The sequence below is a fragment of the Chroicocephalus ridibundus genome, chromosome 9, assembly GCF_963924245.1.
Source record: "Chroicocephalus ridibundus chromosome 9, bChrRid1.1, whole genome shotgun sequence".
In the NCBI taxonomy this organism is placed as follows: domain Eukaryota; kingdom Metazoa; phylum Chordata; class Aves; order Charadriiformes; family Laridae; genus Chroicocephalus; species Chroicocephalus ridibundus.
The window spans coordinates 28,110,160-28,130,369 of record NC_086292.1 but is presented as its reverse complement, the minus strand read 5'-3'; the positions used below and the strand labels follow the sequence as shown (position 1 = coordinate 28,130,369).

Below are 20,210 nucleotides of genomic sequence, written 5' to 3'. Positions count from 1 at the left end.
ATGCACCCTCATCCTGACACTGCCACTTTCACATGTGAGTTGGTTTTGGTGGGAGACCCTTCCAGTAAGGAACCACTGGGGCATGTGAAAGAATCACAGAATGGTTGAGGTTGGAAGGGACCTCTGGAGGTCATCTGGTCCAACCCCCTGCTCAAGCAGGGCCACCCAGAGCAGGCTGCCCTGCACAAGGGAGTGTTTTATGTGGCTGGCCTGCCTCCTTTACCAGTGAATCCCAATCTAGCACCTCCACACAAAATCTGCATGCTGAATGTCACCTCAAGCACAGGAGGCTCTCAAAGTACCACCCATCCAAATGCAAGTCAAACACTGCTGAGACCGAAGGTGGAACCAAACCTGGCTCCAGTTCCCTTGCTTCCCCCACCAGGCCAATGGGAGAGAATGGACTGAAGCACTCCAAGACAAGAAGACAGGCTTAGACATTGGGGCAAAGACTGCAGAGTAAGACACCACTGTTCCGAAACGGCCACCTTCCAGAGCCAAGCTCAACTTCCCCAGGTCGTGCACTCACATCCAGTGCCAGCATCCCAACGTCCTGCTGGGATTCAAGGATGATCGCCTGCAAGGTGAAGCCCAGGCAGCTCTGCTCCAGCAGCTAGCTTCTTCCCAGCAAAATACCACCAGGCTCAAACCAACCAGTAGCTACAGCGGAAGACATGTGAAGCCCAGGCCATATACTGCTAATGTGCTCATGAGAAATACACACAGGTAAAAGATTCCTTCTCCCCACGGTCTGAGTAAGAGGAAGGACCAAAATCTTCCCCAAGTTATCATACTTCACTCAAAAATACACACTGTACGATCGCCTCTCCATAAGAAACAATATGAATTGTCAAGACCTGCAGTACCAGACTTTCAAAAAAGCCTAACGAGCAACCCTACGCTGAGATTTTAATTCTGGTCCAGAAAAAGCAAGCAGCATTTGCCCCACCAGGAACACATGAGCTGCAGAAGCTGCACCGGGCGCTTGGGTGACCTCAAGCCAATAGCAATAAATCCGACAACGAAACAGCATTACATCCCGGCGCCAGGACAGGTCAATTAAGCCCCTACAAATTCTTGGCCCAGACGGAACAGCGGCTGCTTTCAGCCCTGTTGGGTTACAAGCCAGCTGGAGTCCTCCAGCGAGCCTCCGGAGCTGGGCTCCATGTCCTGCACCATTCTCCATCACCCCGGCCAGGAGCCAGCACGGATGTGTCAGCCATCCTGGGGCTTTGAGGAGCTCTGCAGGCAGAGCCACCAAGCCTGACAGTGCTTTCCAGAGTTTGTGTTTCTAGAGCCAAGGGAAGCCCCTGGAAGGGAGTACATTCTCCTACCAATACAACCTCTTCCATCAGTATCAAAACCATGCACGAAGTCAAGGCTATCGGTCATGACTTTACTCCTCTGCTCGCCAGAGGTGGTGTCACCCCCTGGCTGCACTCGCCCCTTGTTCCTGCTCCCTCCAAAGCCCCTGGTTGCTTTAAACGAACTTCAGCAGCTGCACGCTCAAGGTCTGGCTTTGAATATTACTCAACGGGACACAACAGCCACCGATGTTCTCACCAGGGAAGTTCCACCTACAAAACATGAACCCTAAGGCTTGATGGGATATGCAAGCCACCAGCCAAGAGTTTCAGAAGAATGTCCTCCTACAAGCATGTTTTCTTAATAGCACCTTAAGAATTGTCTGTATTCAGTCAACTGTGAATTAACGGAGCTGACCCAATAGAAGCAATCCCAGGTGCTTCACAAGAGGCACCTTACAGCACAAAGCCAGGGATGGATCCCATGCAAGGGGAGCACGTTACGCTTCCTCCAGCGGCTCTAACTCTGCCCCATACCAAGCAGATGGCATCAAAAACATATTTTGCTTCATGGCCACGCAACTCTGGAGAACACATGCCGCGTATACCTACACGTCTCATCAAGGAAGAAGTGTAGCTCCTTTTCACTGCACAAGTTGTCAAACAAAGTCACAGCATACGGACGTGTGATTTTTAGCAAAAACACTGCCAGAAGGAGCATGACGAAGGGGCCGAGTTAAGGCTGCTGCACTCAGCTTAGCTCTGCGCTTCCCAGGTGCTGAGAGCCAAACGCTCAACTCCGATGCTGCACCAACCTACTTTTAAGATGGCTTTTCACACAGTATCCTAAAGCTCATCCGTATCACGTTGTCACCATTGCATCCCCAACACCTAAAGCTATGCCAGCTACGAAGCTCATTACGTCAGCTTGTCGCAGGATCAGATGTCATCCCGAAGGAGCAAAAGCAACTCATTGCGGGGGGTGAGGAAGACGGATGCGTGTGTCAGCAGGTTCCAGACTGTTCCCATCAACCCCACCACGGGCAGATCCCTCCTCTCAAGGATTCGGTCACCTCAACCATGATTTCCTGCAGCTTCCCTGACCGCTATTAGACCATCCGGCGCAGCACATGACAAACTCAAACTCTCTCACGGAGAATTTATAGTCCTATAACCCCCGGCAGGAACGACCAGCTGGAGCATTTGGGGGCTTCCTAGGGTTATTCATTGTGCTCACCCACAAACTGTTTTACAAGAGAAAGTCCCAAGAGCGGTACTTAGTCTCAAGCAAAGATTATTTTTGGCAGCTTTATCAGAACAGTTCTCACTCCCTTAACCTCTTCTTGGATGAAAGCACGTTTAGAAAAACAGTCCAGATGTTGGAATATCAATAAAACAAAAAGCAACAGTACAATGCAGTCTTGAAGAGCCCTTTACAAATAAACACAACTTTGGGGGGGGGTTCTGCTCAGCAGCACCAGGCCCACACTCATAAACCAAAACTATATGCTCACTTTGTCTGGAATCAGAAAATAAAGACTGGTTTAGGTTACCCATCTGCAGGACACGCAGGCAAGAACCGCTCCTGCAGATCCCCTTCCCCTAAATGGTCAAGCAACTCATACCGCTCAATGGATTTTTAATCAAATTTTCCAAACTAACAATTTACAGAAGGAGTTACAACTGAGCCAAACCCCAAAGCGAGAAACTTGAGATGAGATGTTATGGGAAACACGCCATCGAAGCAAGGGTCTGGAAAGCAGAGATTAATCTCCCATCACAGCAACAGGTTTGTCCAAGCAAGGAGATGCTCCTCACACACACCTCAGCTTGAACCCAGAGCAGTATCTCCTACACCCAACAGCGTTCAGCATTACCATCAACAACTTAGCACCATAGAGTCACAGAATGGTTTGAGTCGGAAGGGACCTTCAGAAGTCACCTAGTCCAACGCCCTGCCATGGGCAGAGGTATCTTTCACAAGACCAGATTGCTCAAAGTCCCGTCCAACCCGACCTTGAGCACTTCCAATCATGGGGCATCCACAACTTCTCTGGGAAACCCCTTCCATTGTCTCACCACCCTCATCATAAAAACATTTCTTCCTTATTTCCAATCTAAAACTACCCACTTTCAGTTTAAAACTGTGGCCCCTTGTCCTGTCACTACAGATTTTAGTAAAAAATCTCCCTCCATCTTTCTTGTAAGCCCCCTTTATATACTGAAAAGCCACAGTAAGGTATCCCCAGAGCATCTCCAACTGAAAAAGCCCAACTCCCTCAGCCTTTCTCCATAGCAGAGGTGGTCAGGTCCTTCCACCATTTTCACGGCCCCCATCTGGACCTGCTCCAACAAGTCCATGTCTGTCTTGCACTGGGGACCTCAGAGCTGGATGCAGTGCTCCAGGTGAGGTCTCATGAGAGCAGAGTAGAGGGGCAGAATCACCTCCCTCCACCTGCCAGATACGCTTCTTTGGATGCAGCCCACGATAGGGTTGACTTTCTGGGCTGCAAGCTCACATTACCAGCTCATGTCCAATTTGTCACACACCAGTATCCCCAGGTCCTCCTCTGCAGGGCTGCTCTCAATCCACTCACCCCCAGTCTGTACTGATAGCAGGGATTGACCCGGCCCAGGGGCAGGACCCTGCACTTGGCCTGGTTGAACCTCATGAACCCTCGTGAGGTTCACATGGGCCCACTCCTCCAGCCTGTCAAGGTCAACTTCTTGAAGAAATACAACCATGTCACGCTAATGCCCCAATCTGCAAGGCCACTATGAGTATAAATCAAGCAATCTTCCCCTCCCGAGCCACACTATCTCCAGCAGGTCCGGGATGACTTTCATCAACTGCTCCCAGAGGACTCTGCCTCATTTCCAGCTGACAGCAAGTCTCCAGCACACTGAAGGTGGCTTATTTTCTCCCTTCTCTCACCCTGCCTGGGGGGGCAGGAACACTTCACGCAATCCCATTAAACCATCCAGAAGAAACTCAACCCACCCGAGCCATGGCCCCATCTTTGCCCTTTCCATTCATTGGCAATCTCAGCATGAAGCGCTTGTCAGAAGATTTCTTGGGTTTCCTTAGGTTCTTCTGCCAAGTTCTGATTAAAATCCTCCTAAGTGGTTTTCTCTTTATTCGATTTCCTAGAACTGAGAAGTAAAGGGGACCTGAGAGCGGCACTGAGTGCCAGAGCTAATAGCCACCAACACAGCTGGGCCATCTGAGTCTCCCACACCGGCTTGTTAGGATCAATGGGAAATTGAAAGCGATTCTCTTCCCATCTCCCGTATCAGACCATCAGCTCCCAGAGGAGACTGGGTTTTAATGGCCTTGCTCGCTGGCAGGAGGCAGGCATCGCTCGCTCAACATGAGCTGCTGAGGCACCTCTTGCCAGGTGCTGCTTTAGAGCCACGTTTGAAACAGGCTGAGCAGGGAGGATGGTTCCCAAAGGCTTTTGAGCAACGCACAACAGCAGGGCAGTGGGCAAGGAGCAAAGCATAGCACCGTAACACAGGTCTCCATGCCCAGAAACATCCAATTTACCAAAACCCTGGTCCCCCACCCCGACTTCACATGCTCTGCTTAATGACGCTGGCTTCAAAAGAGGAGCCAATCACTCATCACGGTAGCTCCCTGTGCTACTGGCTTGGGATCTGCGCCAAATTGGATCCCCCTCCTTGCCCAGAAACTCTGGCTGCTTCTGTGGCCTGGAAGATGAAGCCATTGGTTTCTTGCCCAGAAACAACAGGCACCTGCAAGTCTGGTCGCTCTCGTTCATGCGGCCAAAGGCTGGAGACCGTCGGGACACCACAAAGATGTGGTGCATCTCACCTGTGCTCTTCTCCCAGCCAAGAGCGGTCGAGGAGAGCCCCTTCCCTGCGGGAAGGCGGATGCATTTGACCCCAGGGCTCAAGCACGCCAGGAGCTTGGGTATGGAGGTGGTGCAAGGGGAATGCCAAAACAGCCTCCGTTCACACAACAAGAAAAACCAGAATCGGATCTGCCGCTGCCCTCTCCACCGCATCTTCCGCCTTTGAAGGGCCCCACAGAGGGAGGTGCTCCTGCCAGGAGCCAAGGCACTACTGTTGAGGACACAGCCTGGAAAACCCAAAATTTCAATTTTTTAATGCCATGCGCCTTCTTACGTCCTTGGGGGAATGGGTAAACGCTGAACCTACTTACAGAGACCACGTGGACGGGACACAAGCTGGTCCAAGCTACCATTAGCTATCGTTGAGTTATCTATCATGAGGAACACCAACAGCTCCTATTTTCTTGCTCTGTAGGATGGAGCAGAGAGAACCGGCTGTGAGCCCCTCAAGAGCTGGGCCTTTTCCTGGGACATGGCTCCTCCACAAACCAACCAGGCAGCGATCCGGCAAAGCCATGGCACATTTGGTCACCCTTACGCTGGAGGGTGGTTTCACGTGCAGCCTTTGCTTTTCTGATGCAAGATCCAGTCTCTGCAGACAGAGCACCACCCGAGAGCTGAACGACCCGCTCTCCCAGCCAGCAAGGGGCTTTAACTCTTCCCCCAGGCCAGGGCAGCTAAGAAATGCTCTGCTCATGGCCGTAGGGTTTCTACCAAAAGGCTGGTTTCCCTCAGAAGAGCATTCAAAGCTCAGCCCCTCCAGCTCCCTTCACGCTGTACACAAAGCGGAGTATTAATAGCCAGCCTGGAAGACCATAAAACACTAAATACCTAAAGAGTTCCTGTACCTTGAAACGTTAATGCTAAGCAAAAAAAGAAACCTTCCTGTTAGCAAACTGCTCGGCTCTGTGATGTATATACACGGTAGCCTTCTTCCTCCCAAGCCACAGAACAGCAAACACCACTCAAAACCCTAAAATGTCGCTCTACTTACAAGGCATCCTATAGATCTGTTCCTCTCCCCAGCGCCCGGACGGGAGAGGCTGCACCAGCACATGCCAGCTCTTCTTGATGACTTCGTTACCACCTCAAAGAGCTGGCTGGCGCCAGGCCATCCTCCCCTTACAGGATCCTTTTCAGCCTTCCAAAGTGAGCACCTCCCAGCCCCAGCTCCTTCCTCTTCCTCCAAGGCTCCCTTCCCACCTCGATTGCTGGAGCTCAGCTCCGGCACTGATGTTACCCCTTCTCTCCCATGGCTTTGCTCCCTTCTCCTTGCAAAGGGCCTCTCTTGCCTACGCTGTGGCAGGTGAAGGGGACAGGGGAGTGGAGACGTGGGGCTGTGCGCCCTGCCGGGGAGGGTGGGTTGGGACACCAAGCTGGCAGGGCAGCGCCAGCTGGAAATACTCGCTTGGAGCTGGTACAGGCACGTTAGCCGTGGCTCTCAGCATGCACCATGCTCCACGTGGGACCACAAGGACATCGCAGCCCCTTCGCCACACCATGCCAGTGATGTGGGACCCCTGGAGGGGTTCAAGGCCAGGGTGGATGGGGCTTTGGACCACCTGGTCTGGTGGGAGGTGTCCCTGCCCAGGGCAGGGGGTGGGACTAGATGATCTTTAAGGTCCCTTCCAACCCAAACCATTCCATGATATGATATGACAATTTTTGGAATGCCCTCCCCAGGGAGCAAGCCCCTTTTGGGCAGCACACCCTGTGCCTCCGCTCGCTGCCAGGCAGATGCAGCTCTCCCTCCTCCAGCCCAGCCAACGACAGGCTTGAACCCAGGACTGAACCCTGGCTCCAGGGTCCTCTTTCAAGGGTTGAGCCTGAGGACGGTGGCTGCCAGCCCTGCAGCACGCGGTTCACTCCAGAACAAGCCACGTCCGTCTGTTAAAGAGACAAGCGGGGCCGTTCCCAGCGCGGGAGGCAGCATACCTGCATCCCAACGACTGGAGGGAGGGATGGGGGGCGAGCAGGTGGGAGTCTGGGAATGGTGTTGATTTGCATAGCACCTGGGCGGGCAGGGAAATCATAACACTGCATTTACATAGCTGACTGGGGGAGTGAGCTCCCCAGAATTAAATTACTTTCTAGCTTGGGAAAAAAAAACAAGCCCAAAACAACAGAACCACAGGATCAGTAGCTGCAATGGCGCCTTCTCCACCTGGAGCACCTTGGGTGCTCTCCCCAGCAAAGTCTCCAAACAGGAGAGCATCCGATCCACCCGGAGGACAGGGGAAACTGAGGCATGGAGGCTCCAGCATCAGCATCAAGGAAGGGCAGCCAAGAGCCCCGATGGCTCCTCTTGCTCCCTCGGCACCGGACAGAAAGCGCTTCTGAGTTGTGTCACATCTCGTCCCCTCAACAAGACGTAAAACGTGGCAACCTCCGTATCACTATCAGAATTAATTCTTAAGCCCGCAAAGCGGGCTTGCTCTCCACATTATTCATCACAGCACGCTTCAAGGGACCCCAAGTGAACAAGGGCGAGGTGATATTTTAAAATAAATCTAGACACTGAGTTTTAAGCCAATTTCAGCATCAAGCGCAGGGGAAACATCAGCGGGTACGTGCATGTGCCATCATCACACTGTATAAAAGCTTTGTGGTTAACATCTTCCTGCAAAGGCATTCTTCCCATCTGCAGCGCGCTGGGATGGAGCCGGCACCATTCAGCAAGGGAGGGGGGCACCACCACGTGCCCTCCCAGGTTGAGCCAAAGTCACTGCGAGCCCTTCGACAGGCCGGTGGCTGGGCAGAGCCCCAGACCCCTTACACCCCGGCTTCATCCTGGCAAAGCCCCCGTCTCCATCCCCCGGCAGCACCAGGGCTGCCCGCGATCCGTCCATCCCAGCAGCATGGTGTGCCCAGCCCTGCCAGCCGCAACCCGAGCTCACCCTAGAAAACCCCGAGCGCCTTTATTTACATCAGATCAGTTCCCTGATCCGGTCCGTGGGCAGGAATGAGTAACAGGGACAGGAATATCTCGAGCAGATGTTGTCACCAAATACAACATAGCATCAGGCTGCTGGTAGCTTTAAATCATTTCGGAGCTCGGCGACTTCTTTCCAGCCCTGGGCTGTCTCTCTCCAGCTCTCTGACTTCAGCCGCTGGCTCAACATCTACGAGACATGGGGTGGCTTTCCTCTTGCAGCCCGGCAAGGTCTCCGGCTCCAGCTGTTGATCACCACGAGGTGGGAACATCACAAGAAGCCACGACAGAAGCCCGCTGCCATCACCTTTTATCTTGCGCAGGGGTGCTGCCTGCCATCAGCTCTGAATATTTGGGTGCCCTCTCGCCCAGCACATCTGCGAGGTCACCTACACACAAGGACTCACAGGGAAGATGGATTAGATGGATTTCATGCCTCCAGCCTGAAGCATCCTCAAGAGGAGCAGCTGAGCAACGCAGCGCCGTGTTTTCAAGGCAAACATCAGGAAAACAGCAGCACAGAAGACGCCGTGCCTGCAGGAAACTGGGAAAAGGCGGCGAATCCCCAGCCAGCCAGCCTTTAGAAGCGGAGGAAGTGAAAAGCAGGCAGCACTTTGCTCGGCAGCCCTTTCCAGTGGCCTCCCCGGCTGCCGGGTGGAGGAGCAGCTTTGCTCATTAGCGGGTTATTCCTGGCACACTCCCCCTACATCAGCTCCCGGCAGGGCCGCCGGAGCAGCTCCACAGGTTTTGAAGCCTTTGGGGTCGCGCAGCGCTCGAGACGCGCGAATCTTCCTTTAAAGAAATCTCACTCAGGCAGATAAATGGCGCTGGCTAACTGGGGTCATTAGGCTAATAAGCAGCCACCGCCAGCCTGGAAGCAAAGCAACAAACACGAGTGAGTCTACCGGAGCTGGTTAGCCTCAAAATCTGACCCATCTCCAGCAGTTACCGTCTCCAGCAGAGGAGAAATGGGGTCCATGAGTCAGCAGGATCAATCACCCGCCAGCCTTTTCATCAAAATCTCTAATCAAAGCGTCGGGGAAGCGGATTTGCAGCTCGCTGGCACCGAGGAAGCCATGCACGGACCCTGTCGAGAAGCAGCCATCCCCCCCTCCGTCAGCCTCCTCGTTAGCGCGTTGTCATTCCACTCTCGGGCTTTGGGAACGGGGAGATGTTTTCTCTGCTTTCCCAGCATGTCACCGTGTCCTTGCCGGGGAGCCGCAGGTCCTGCTTGCCACTCCGGCGGAGACGGGGCTGCGTTTTGGCACGACGTCCTATTAAACAGGATAGGGCAATGTCGATGGGTCGGGTATCAAAACTAACTCACCCCCCTTCACTAGTCCTTCCTAATGCTGCCAGACGGGAAAGCAAATGGGGAGAGACGCGATTTTTCCTTTGTAAAAACCTTCAGAGGTGGGATCAGCTGAAACTCCCAGCCTGCTACATCTAGTGGTTCTAAGAAAAAAAAGAAAAGCCCACATATAAATAACCTCTCAGCAGGAGCCAAAACTCAAAGACTAACCCCATGGTTTTAAGCGAACGAGGCCAATTTCCTCCTTTGTAGCTCCTGACACATGTTGGCCGCGTGCCCCCTTCTTGCCTTGTTCCTGCAGCAGAAGGCTCCGGGCGGCGGGGCTGGGGACGATAAGGAAACGAGCGGTGTCATTCCCGAGGCCTCCCAAGGCAGCCCTGTCAGCAGCTCTGGAGGCGGCCGATTCCAGCCTGGTTGGAGAAAAGGAACCAGGGCGAGGAGCAGGCAGGAGCCGGCAGCTGCCTGCACCCCCACTGCCGCTTCCCAAGCTGCCAGTGCCGCTCCCCAGGAAGAGCCGAGCCCTGCGGAGCTAGGGGTGGGAAACGGCACCAGGATGGCTTCTGCCCAGGGTTTTTGGTACGAGCGGGTCCCTGCCCCAAGCACGCGGTTTCTTGAATGCCCTAAAAATCCCAGGGGAAAAGGAATTACAGCTCTGAAGGGATGGACGGAGTGGGCTTTGGAGGGGCTGTAAAGCAAAAATTGTTTCCACTGAAAAGCCTCCAACTGGGAGTTTCTCCACCCAAACCCTGGCTCCAAGACGAGGAAACCCACGCCGGGAGCTACCCATGGCATCTGGGTCAAAATCCCAAGGATGTCTCTGACACACGAGGCCGGGACCAGCCCGCAACACCCCGGCCTGGCTTTGCCCCACATCAAGCGACTCGGCTTCCCAAACCACCACCTTGAATGCAGAGGAGCTCCCCTCACCCTCGCCTTGCTGGGCACCTCGGGTCAGAGCTGCTCGGGTTTTGCCAAAGCCTCGCGTCAAACGTCTTGACATTTGGGGTGGGAAAAGCTGTTTTGGTGTGTTGGGTTTTTTTGCAAGCAGAGAAGGCGCTCGGCACACAGAGGGCTCGAGCCCTCAGCACGGCAGCTCTCTGCTCCCATGCCATTCCTCAGGGAGCTCAGTGATCAAACCACCTTCCAACCATTTAGTACGGGAGCAAAAGACAAAGAGCTGCTGGCAGAGGGTGAGATCAAGTCCCAAAAGGATGCATGGACAACAGAGCTGGAAGCTCTGAGCAAGGTCAATCAGCTGCACTGCTCTACTGCTGCCACATCAGCTAGTGAAGGAGAAGAGGACAAGGACTAAGGGACAGCAAGAAGCTGGCCATGGCTGGGATACTGTGACAGAAGAGGCCACAGCAGAGCTGGAGCCCTTTAAACCCACCAACAGGATGATGTAAAGCTGCAGCACAGCATTAGCGGCCACATCTCCACAGCCATATGGCAAGGAGCTGCCTCCATGATCAGGCTGGGGCTGAGCCCACGGTGGTCTCCAGGCTCTATCCAGAGCATCATTCTCTCTTTGAGGCGCAAAGCTGGAAGCAAACGCAATATCCAACGTACAGTGATGTCCCAAAGAGAGTCTATGGCCATGTCCTGTTGGGCTTGGACCTAGCAGAGGTACTGCCTTCTGGGAAGATCTCACCTCTTCAAGCTGGAGTCATCCGAGCACCCCTTCACCCCAACCCTCGCTGCTCTACCAAACCTCATCCCTCCTACCAAAAACGGCTAAAAAATAAGAATTTTAAAAAAAAAAAAAAAAAAAAGGCAACTGTGCTTTGATTCCAGGTAAAGAATTAATGTGTGGAGGACACCTAACACCTGGGGGGGTCATCCCACATCCCGGTCAGGCTGGGACAGCCACAACTGTAGGAACAGCGCTGAAGACACCATGCAGGTCTGCCTCTATGGGTTCAGAGGAAGAAGGTCTGCATAGATGACACCAAAGCCACGTTGCAAACGGCCAGACAAGGCAGCAGCAGCAGGGAGAGTCCAGGGATGTGTTTTTGGGGAGTATTTCTTTTTTGGCAGCTGCCACCACTGCGGTGCAGCCACCCCACTTCCTCCACCACCCTCTGACCTCCCAGCCACTGCTCCAACGCCACGCTGTCCTCCCACAGAACCAGAACTGGATTTTCACACCAGCTTTGGGGCCAATCCCCTGCAGTGTCCCCCAGCTTACAACGTCCCCTCGCCATCGGGCCACCCATGGCAGGGGATCTCCGCTCAGAGCAGGTGCGGGGCATAACCGTGCTGCATTTGGGATGGGAAATTCAGGGCAAAAAAATGCACCGGTGGCTTCTACCCCCTCTCTGGCAAAGGGACATGACTGAATCCACCTCCTCGCTGCCCGAAACCACAGCGCACGTGACTCGGAGAGGCTTTTCAGAAGAGCTGAGTCTCCGGCGGCTTCTGTTTGCCTTTCTCTTGTTTGCAGCAGCGTCGCATCTGGACGCTCGTCAGAAGAGGAGGGAAAAAAAAAAAAAAGGGAAAAAAAAAACCCGCCCTCCTCCTGCTGAATAACCTCTCAATCAAAACAAAGCCGGAGCGGCAGCCAAGAGCTGGGAGGCTCTTTTGTTTAATGCTTAACATCCCCCGGCCGGGCCGGTTCGCCCCAGCGCGCGAGGAGCAGGGTGCCAGGGGCGATGGCGCGGGCGGCGAGCCGGGGTGGAAAGCCGGCAAGCAAGCGCCCACCATCCCGGCCAACCGGCCCCAGGGCCAGCTCGGCCACACGAACGCAGCCGGCGGGGCAGGCAGCAAAAACAGGCTTCCTAAGCCCGTCCAGCACCGCTGCTCCCTGCACGGCCATTTTGCTGAGCATGGCCGCTCGCCGAGAGCGGCCATTCCCTCCCAAACACCGGTGTCCCCCCACCAAAACCAACCCCCGGCTCAGCACCGGCCATCCCCAGTGGTCCATGGCTTGCTGCCCACCGTGCCGGGACAGAACCGTTTGCTTGTCCACATGCTCCAGACACGGGTGCATCAGCACAGGCTCATTTCACTGCAAGAAGCGTTAAGCTCCCATCCCTGCCCCCGCAAATATCTTCTGGGGCTCCAGCAGCACAGGCCAGTGGAAGGAGCTGCCCAGGCACCCCGCAGCCCAAGGGAAACCTGCGCCTGGTGCTCAGCCCACCCCAGAGGCCCTGGGAGGTCTCGGCAGGGTTAACGCCAACAGGTTTCACCACGATCAGCCCCAGCCCCAGCAAAGTTATGGCTTGTGTCCCGACACACCGACGGCATCGGGTTCCAGGAGGGTACGGAACTAGCCAGGGCATGCCGCAACAGGAGGCTGGGTATGGCCAAGGAACGCACCTAGAAAAAGGGCGTTTGGGATATTCAGTTCCTGAGGCTTCACCCCAGGAAGCAACAACACAAGAGCCGTGGGGTCACACTGGGAAAACATCTCCCACTGAGCCCACAGGCCGTGTCCACCGGCTCCGTCCCTGTGATGTGAGACACGGGAGCAAGGGTGACCTCACCCGTGGACACCTCGCCAGCTCGAGCACCTGCTGACATGAAAGGGTGGCTGAAAAAAAACCAAAGCGAAGCTCTTTCCTACATCCAGCAAGGACTGGAGGGCTGCAAAACCTTACAGTGAGATATTTAAAGAGCACAAAAGCAGAAGGAGGGGCAAACGGCGAGCTGACTGTGGCACTGAAGCACCTCATCAAGGGAAAAATACTCGCTGCTACAGTGCTCTTCAATCCTGCCGAGGAGGTACAACAAAACCTCCTGGCTGGAGGCTGACTGCTCGGCGCACACGTACGCATGGGGAGGTCACCTACCCAGCACTGGAGCCGGTGGAGGGAGAAATGGTCTCTCTCTTTGTCCATCCCCAGATGGAGACCAGCCTCCCTGCCCGAGAGGGAAGCGGGAGCAGCACAGGGTTAAGCAGAGGACAAGCCGTCGGAGACCAAAGGTTGGGCTGAGTCACGTTGTGGCTGTTCCTGTTTCAGTCTGAGCAAGTTTCTCGCTTCCCAGGCAGGGTTTGTCCCCAGGCCTGCAGGAACCTGTCCCATTCATCCCCCCAACACGCTCGCCGAAGGAGCTGCCCTCCCACAGCCACCTCTGCTCTTCATTTGTCCTCCGGAGTCCGGTTAGCAGCATCTCTGCAGCTTTCAGGGATAGGAACAGCACAATACCGCTGCCCACCTCCATCCTCCACCCTGCCCTGGTCCACTGGCCCATTCTTGGGCTCTTCTTCAAGCAATAAACTGCTTTCCCACCCCTCGCCACGCAGCCACCTTTCTTCTCCTCGCCCACGGGTTTCCCAACCCAAAAGAAGCCATCTAGCTGCCTCCAGGAAGCTAAAAAAACACAGCTGATGTTTCCTCCTGAGCCCAAACCCGACACGTTCTCCAGCAGATCCAGACCTTAAATCACTTCTCAAAACAAGGCTCAACCCTCCAGGCTGAGCCTTCATCCACGTGGCTGTACCTGAATCTGGACGAGTAAAATGGCAGAACTGTCCTCATGGGGTATCTGTACGGAGATGATAAAATGGTTTGGGTTGCACAGGACCTTCAGAGATCAGCTAGTCCAATGCCCTGCCATGGGCAGCGACATCTTTCACCAGCCCAGGTTGCCCAAAGCCCTGTCCAACCTGACCTTGAACACCTCCAGGGATGGGGCAGCCACAGCTTCTCTGGGCGACCTGTTCAATGTCTCACCACCCTCATTGTAAAACATTTCTTCCTTATGTCCAACCTAAACCTACCCTCTCTCAGTTTAAAACCGCCACCCCTTGTCCTGTCACTGTAGGCCCTGGTAAAAACTCTCTCTCCATCATTCTTACAAGCCCCCTACAGCCCAGGCCGGGTCTCACCAGAGCGGAGTTGAGGAGCAGAAAATCACCTCCTTCCACCTGCCAGATACGCTTCTTTGGATGCAGCCCACGATAGGGTTGACTTTCTGGGCTGCAAGCTCACATTACCAGCTCATGTCCAATTTGTCACACACCAGTAACCCCAGGTCCTCCTCTGCAGGGCTGCTCTCAATCCACTCACCCCCAGTCTGTACTGATAGCAGGGATTGCCCCGGCCCAGGGGCAGGACCCTGCACTTGGCCTGGTTGAACCTCATGAACCCTCGTGAGGTTCACATGGGCCCATTCCTCCAGCCTGTCAAGGTTCAAGGTGTTTGGTCCCTGTCTTCATAATCCCCTCTTTGCTTTGGCATTTCTACCTGCAGAGGGTCTCTGTGGCTAAATCAGTGAAAGACAGACTAGTAAAAACACAGGAAAAGCCACACAGGGTACGACCAAAGGGCCAGCCAGCCCCCGTGCTGGCTCTGACAGTGGCCAGCAGCAGAAGGAACACAATAGCCAAGCATGTTGACATCCCACCCAAACTAATTCCCAAGGTCCAGCCCTCCTCGGGCTTTTCCCAAGCCAAAGACACCTCCCCGATGGGTTCCTCCTCCACAAACCCACCCAGGTGCCCCAAAGCATCAGTGAACTTTCAGCATCCGTGAACTTTCAGCATCCACAGCTTTTTGCAGCAGCATTCAAGTCCATCATCCAAAAGAGCACCTGCTCCTCTTCCCTGTTTCCTTCACTCTGGTTCTGCTGTTGGGAAGGATGAGGAAACAGCACATCTTCTCCACACCATTCCTTAAATTTACAGGCTTCGGTCGCCTGCCCCAGGAGCCTTTCTCTCCAGCAGAGGAAGCACCGACCTACTTAGCAGCTCTTCTCCCAGAGCCATTCATGGCTGACCATCCCCACCACCCTTCTCTCCATATATGCTCTATCTTTTTGCAAATGGAAAAAAAAAAAAAAAAAAATCTCTCCAACATCTCACTGGTCTCAGCAACTCTCCTAAATCCGCTGAGTGCTCCCCATCCAACCTTTCCCAGCACCGTCATCCCCACACCAACGCAGAAATCCTCCCGGGGAGCCGCCGTCTGCCAACACGGTGACGCACACCCAATACCCACCCAGCCGCTCTCTCGACACCCCAGCACATGATGATGATGGTGCTGAGCCACCCCGAAGGCACACACTCGTGATGCTCACCCCATGCACGGCAAATGCGCGGCTTCCCGGGAACAGACCGGCGACACCATACGCGCAGGTAACGTGGAGGAGCTTCTGCTCCAAGCGCAAAGAGCTCTATATACTCAAAGTCTTCCCCCATCTGCCCACAGAAATCACATCAGCCACTGCAATTACTAAAAAACAACCTAACCAAGCTGCTGTTCCAGAGGCTGTATCTAGAAATGGCTGCGCAGCCACCCAGAGCCCAATGCCACTCAGACGGAGAAACGGCCGTTCACCCCGTTGGCTGCATGCTGCTGGCAGGGCTCTTCACACCCCCGGCGACCTGGAAGAGCAGCTTTGCCAGCTCAGCATCACTGCTGCGTGTTAGCAGAGGAGCGACACATAAAAAAAATCACCCACAGCAACTCGTCGGCCCGAGGCTGATTGTCACCACAAGTGGGACAAAGCCCACGTACCAATGGCAGACCAAGAAACGAGGCGGTAACTCCTGTCAACCCTGCACCTCGTGCCTGCCTGCGCACCCACGCAGATCCCACATTTGCTAACACATTAAGGTCTCCTTCTCTGCAAATGATGCAACCAGAGAGAAATAAATTCCTCCGGGAGCTCCAAGGAGCTCTGACACACAAGGTGAAGCCACCGGGAAGCAGAGCAGAGCAGCCAACATACACTGCACTGTCAGGAGCCGGAGCAGACACAGGACAGGGACATCACTTTCACTGCCAGCCCAGGCTCCTTCCGCAGAGCGACAGGAGCCAGGTGGGCTTGGACCTGCTCAGCACAGCCACAGAGTTGAAGAAACCAAACCCCCAAGGGCAGAGCAGAATGGTACCCTGACGTACAGTGACTGCAGGCGATTTGCCGGCGCGTGGTTCCCAGAAGCCAGGCACAGCTTGACCGGTGCCCTCCCACCACCGTGTCCGGATCCCAGCACATCACACGGCCAAACCGCCTTCAGTCCAGAATGAGAAGGCGCCAGCCCTACATCGGCGCTGGCCCAAATGGCGCTCCGACTCCCTCGTCACCCACCACGGCACATCCGTAGTCAACCGGCAACGCCACCTCCCCGCGCACGCCAACACCTTTCTTACCTTCTCCGACTTCACCTTTTTCAGCTGCCGGCACTCACTTTCCCCATCCTCCAGCTCCGACTTAACTCCCAAGGGATTGAGCGCAGCTCCCGTGTCAATAGCTATACTCCCAAGCTGCTCGGCAGCAGCAGGCTCTGTCCCCTGGCCCCCATCATACTGTCCCACCCTCACTGCCAGGGACAGGGGCTGCAGCACGCTGGGCTCCTTCTCCGCTGCAGCCCCCGCACCCTCACTCCTTTCCTTCTTGTTTTTGGACGAGCCGCCCTCCTTCTCTTTCTTGGAGCCGGCCACGCTGCGAGATGCCTTGGCTGACTTCTCCGAGCCCTTCGGGGTGACGGCAGGCACCAAACCGCCTGAGTTCGCGCCATCCCCAGAACGTCCTTGAGCCTCCTTCTTGCCACCAGCTCCCTCGCTGGGAGTGAACAAGGAGGTCCCTGGGGTTGGCTTGCCACTGTCCTTGCCACTCTTGCTCCTTTTCGACTTGGATTTGCCCTCCTTGCCCTGCGGGCCTGGCACCGGGCTCACAAACTTGATGTTATCCGGTAGGGTTGCCACCGCGTTGGGTGCCGGGAGCCCCACCTCTTTGGAGCCCGACATTTCCAATTTCTGCTGATCCTTCTCCAAATCAGCGTCCAGGTCAATGATGAGATTCCCTACGCCAATGTCCCACTCATCCCCGCTGTCGTACGTCTCAACCGGGTTCGCATCGATTCCTTTCCCTCCGGAAGCTCCGCTGCTCAAGGACATCTTAGAGTTAACGGCCCCTCACGGTTCAAGGCTCTTCCCTGCCTCCACGCCCTGGGGGTCACCTACGTCCTCAGGGGGCTTCCAGCGGTCGGGGTCTGCCCAGGTGACGGCATCGCTGCTGGAAGGGAGAGCAAAGAGAACAGGGTTACACATGAGGACCCCCAGACAGATGGATCTGCCTTCATGGGCAGCCACCACCTGCAAGCAGGAGAGGTCCTGGTCAGGGTGAAAGCCCCCAACTTCCCAAATCCCCTACCGCACAGTGCGAGGCAGCATCCTCCTGCCACCCCCCTGGGCTGGGGGCTGCTCCTCGGCCATCCCCGCAGCAGCAGCCATCTGGCACTCGTCCCTCGATCAATACCAGCCCTGGCAGGTCACAGCTCTCGGCTCCAACAAGACATTACTCACACGTTTCCCCGCTCGCCATTTCCCTCTGAATTATCGAGCGCTGCCCCTGGGAGGGAGGATTGATTCCTCTCCTGCCGATGCCACCCGGGGGGAGGGCTCCTCTCTGCGCCAGCCTCGCTGCGAGGGATGAGAGCCGCTCGCTGGGGAAGCCGAGTGCCTCGGCAGGAAATAAATCCCAAGCTTCAGAGAGCCTGCCACACTCAGACGCATCAGAGCAGCCGCCGAAGGCCAAATGGCAGCGGGAAGCGCCGGGTTTCCATCCTGCACCTCCAGGCAGCATAACATGGCACCTGGCTTTAGCGCGTTAAACCACCGTCACCTCCACCACGATGAGCTGCCCAGCAGGCTCTGAAGGATGGGAAATTGCATGGGTACCTGGTCTTAACTGGGAAGAGTGGGACCAGCCAAACCTGCCCGCACCATGGACGACCCCAGCTAGCCCAAAATTTCTCCTCCTGGCTTCCAGCCCCTCACCCTCCCCACTCTCAGGCACATCGTATTCTGCCCCGTCCCCAGAGGCAGCGACACGGGGGCAGGAAAACAAAAAAGACACCCACACGCAACCTGAAAAAGCGCCGGAGCCGCTCACTGAGATTAGCTCGTGGCAATTACACTGACGAGACATAATTAACACATGAAACAGCTTCTTCCCAGCAGCCACCCGGCCAGCTACTCGGCCCCAGCCACACGCTCTCCAGGTCTCTTAAGAAATCCTTGGCCACCCATTTGGATGAAGCTCCTCTCCAGCAGCACTGTCCTCCCCTTCCCCGCCGAGCTCCGGGCCTACCGGCTCCTGGGACTATTTACGAGCAAGACTTCAAAAACAGGTGACTTAAAGAGAAATGAGAAGGGAGAAAAAAAAAAAAAACAAAAAAACACACAACACAAAACCCACACACGCACAAATTTCTTCAAACCCCAGCAGGCAGGAGCCTGGAAAGCAGCTTCATGGTGCGTTTCCAGAGACGCAAACACTGTAAAAATGCCAGGGATTCTTTCATCAGACAGGCTGCCGCAGCCAGACCATTTTCCATCTGCTCCCCACAGCATCCTCAGCTCTGTACAGCTAATAATCCACTCTCTGACAGGTCATTACGGAGATTTTTAACCCCAGGAGCCAGGGGCTAGCATGCAAGCTGGAAATGAAAAGCACTGACCTCTCATTTCAGTGGCAGAGAAAGTGCCGAATCAGGAGATCACTTTGTGCACCAGAGTCGCTAACGGCTTCCCAGAGCCGCACCGCGTGTTTCTCTTGCCTCCTCCTCTTCCTCCTCCTCTTCCTCCTCCTGCCCCAGCAGCCGCTCCCCAGCCCTGAGCCGGGGCGTCCAGCCTGACTCCACCAACCTGCCTCTCCGGAGCCCCTCTCCGAACCACCAACGGGCACCCACCATCCATCTCTGCCCGGCGCCGCAGCCAGCTGCCTTTGTGCCACAAATCCGCAGCCATTCCTTTGTCCGGATGGGCAAAGCCAGTAACGAGGCGGACGAACCACATTTTTATCTGGTAACAGCCCCTTCGTGGCCCAAAGCTAAGGCACAGCGTCCAGCCACAACCCCGGATAGGGCTCGGGGACACGGTGCTGCCGTGCAGGACCAACACACCGGGTTAGGACAAGGCTCAGCCTCCGACCCCAAAAGCTGCCCACCCAAGGCTGGAGCATGCAAAGGGCCATGGCTGGCTCAGATCAGAGGGACAGATGGACGAGGATCTCCTCGCAGTCCCAGGAAGGTGACGGACAATCTGCAGGGTTGAATGGCAACAGGCACAGCATCACCTGCTCCACGCAACGCCTCCACAACTCCGGCTTGGATGGCTCTCAGCTCACACTGGGGAACTCGCAACTCACCTTGCTGCTTTAGGTGTGCGTATGTGCACGCACACACACATATACATAAGTATTATTTAGATATATGAAACAAGGAGAGCAGATGAGCAGGACTCTGGTCTGAAACTATGCAAACAGCAGCAGCGTTTGCCAATTCCTACCACAACAAAAGGAAGAAGGAGCCCAGAAGTCCGCTGGGTCCCCAGCGATTAGAGAGCCAGGAACAATCAAAGGGTTAGAAAACAAGAGGAGAAAAAACATTCACCCTACGGAGGAGGCGTCGAGGGAGCCCAGGTTCTGCTAATGCAGAGGGAAGGGAACCGCAAACAGGAGGGACAAGAACAGGCTGGATTTGCAGGAGCGGAGGAAAGGCAGGTGGCGCCGAGAGACGGGCAGGGAGCTTGAGACGTGCCACCGTGGGAAGAGGGACCCAGGCAGGGATCGGCCCCTTCCAGCCTGGGGCTGAAGACCAGGACCCCCGATCCTGGGGGGATCTCCTGCAGGTCACCCATTGCACATGGCTCTACAGCCTTTCCCGCAGCTCAAACGCCTCCTCCCTGAAATTACCATCCTGATTCCCCGTTTCTCTTCTCCAAGGAGCCGCTCTCACAGGCTCAACCTCTGCAGCCAGAGGAGTGCTCCAGGTCCCTCTCCCGAGCGAGACCTCCAGGGACCCCAGGCCTGCCACACTGTTGCTATTTGAGGGGGAC

At 55.4% G+C, this 20,210-nt stretch overlaps 1 protein-coding gene across 2 annotated transcripts in view; it reads right to left on the bottom strand.

Annotated features, from left to right (window-relative positions):
• ZNF609 (zinc finger protein 609) overlaps positions 1-20,210 on the bottom strand; it is a 72,901-nt gene that overhangs the window by 41,403 nt on the left and 11,288 nt on the right. Inside the window, exon 2 of one of the 2 annotated variants that reach the window (XM_063346211.1) lies at positions 16,521-17,385. In XM_063346211.1, coding sequence (XP_063202281.1) covers positions 16,521-17,267 — 747 coding nt within the window. In that variant the 5' untranslated portion in view covers positions 17,268-17,385. The remainder of the gene's footprint in view (positions 1-16,520; positions 17,386-20,210) is intronic. The other variant, XM_063346212.1, reaches the window with a different exon arrangement.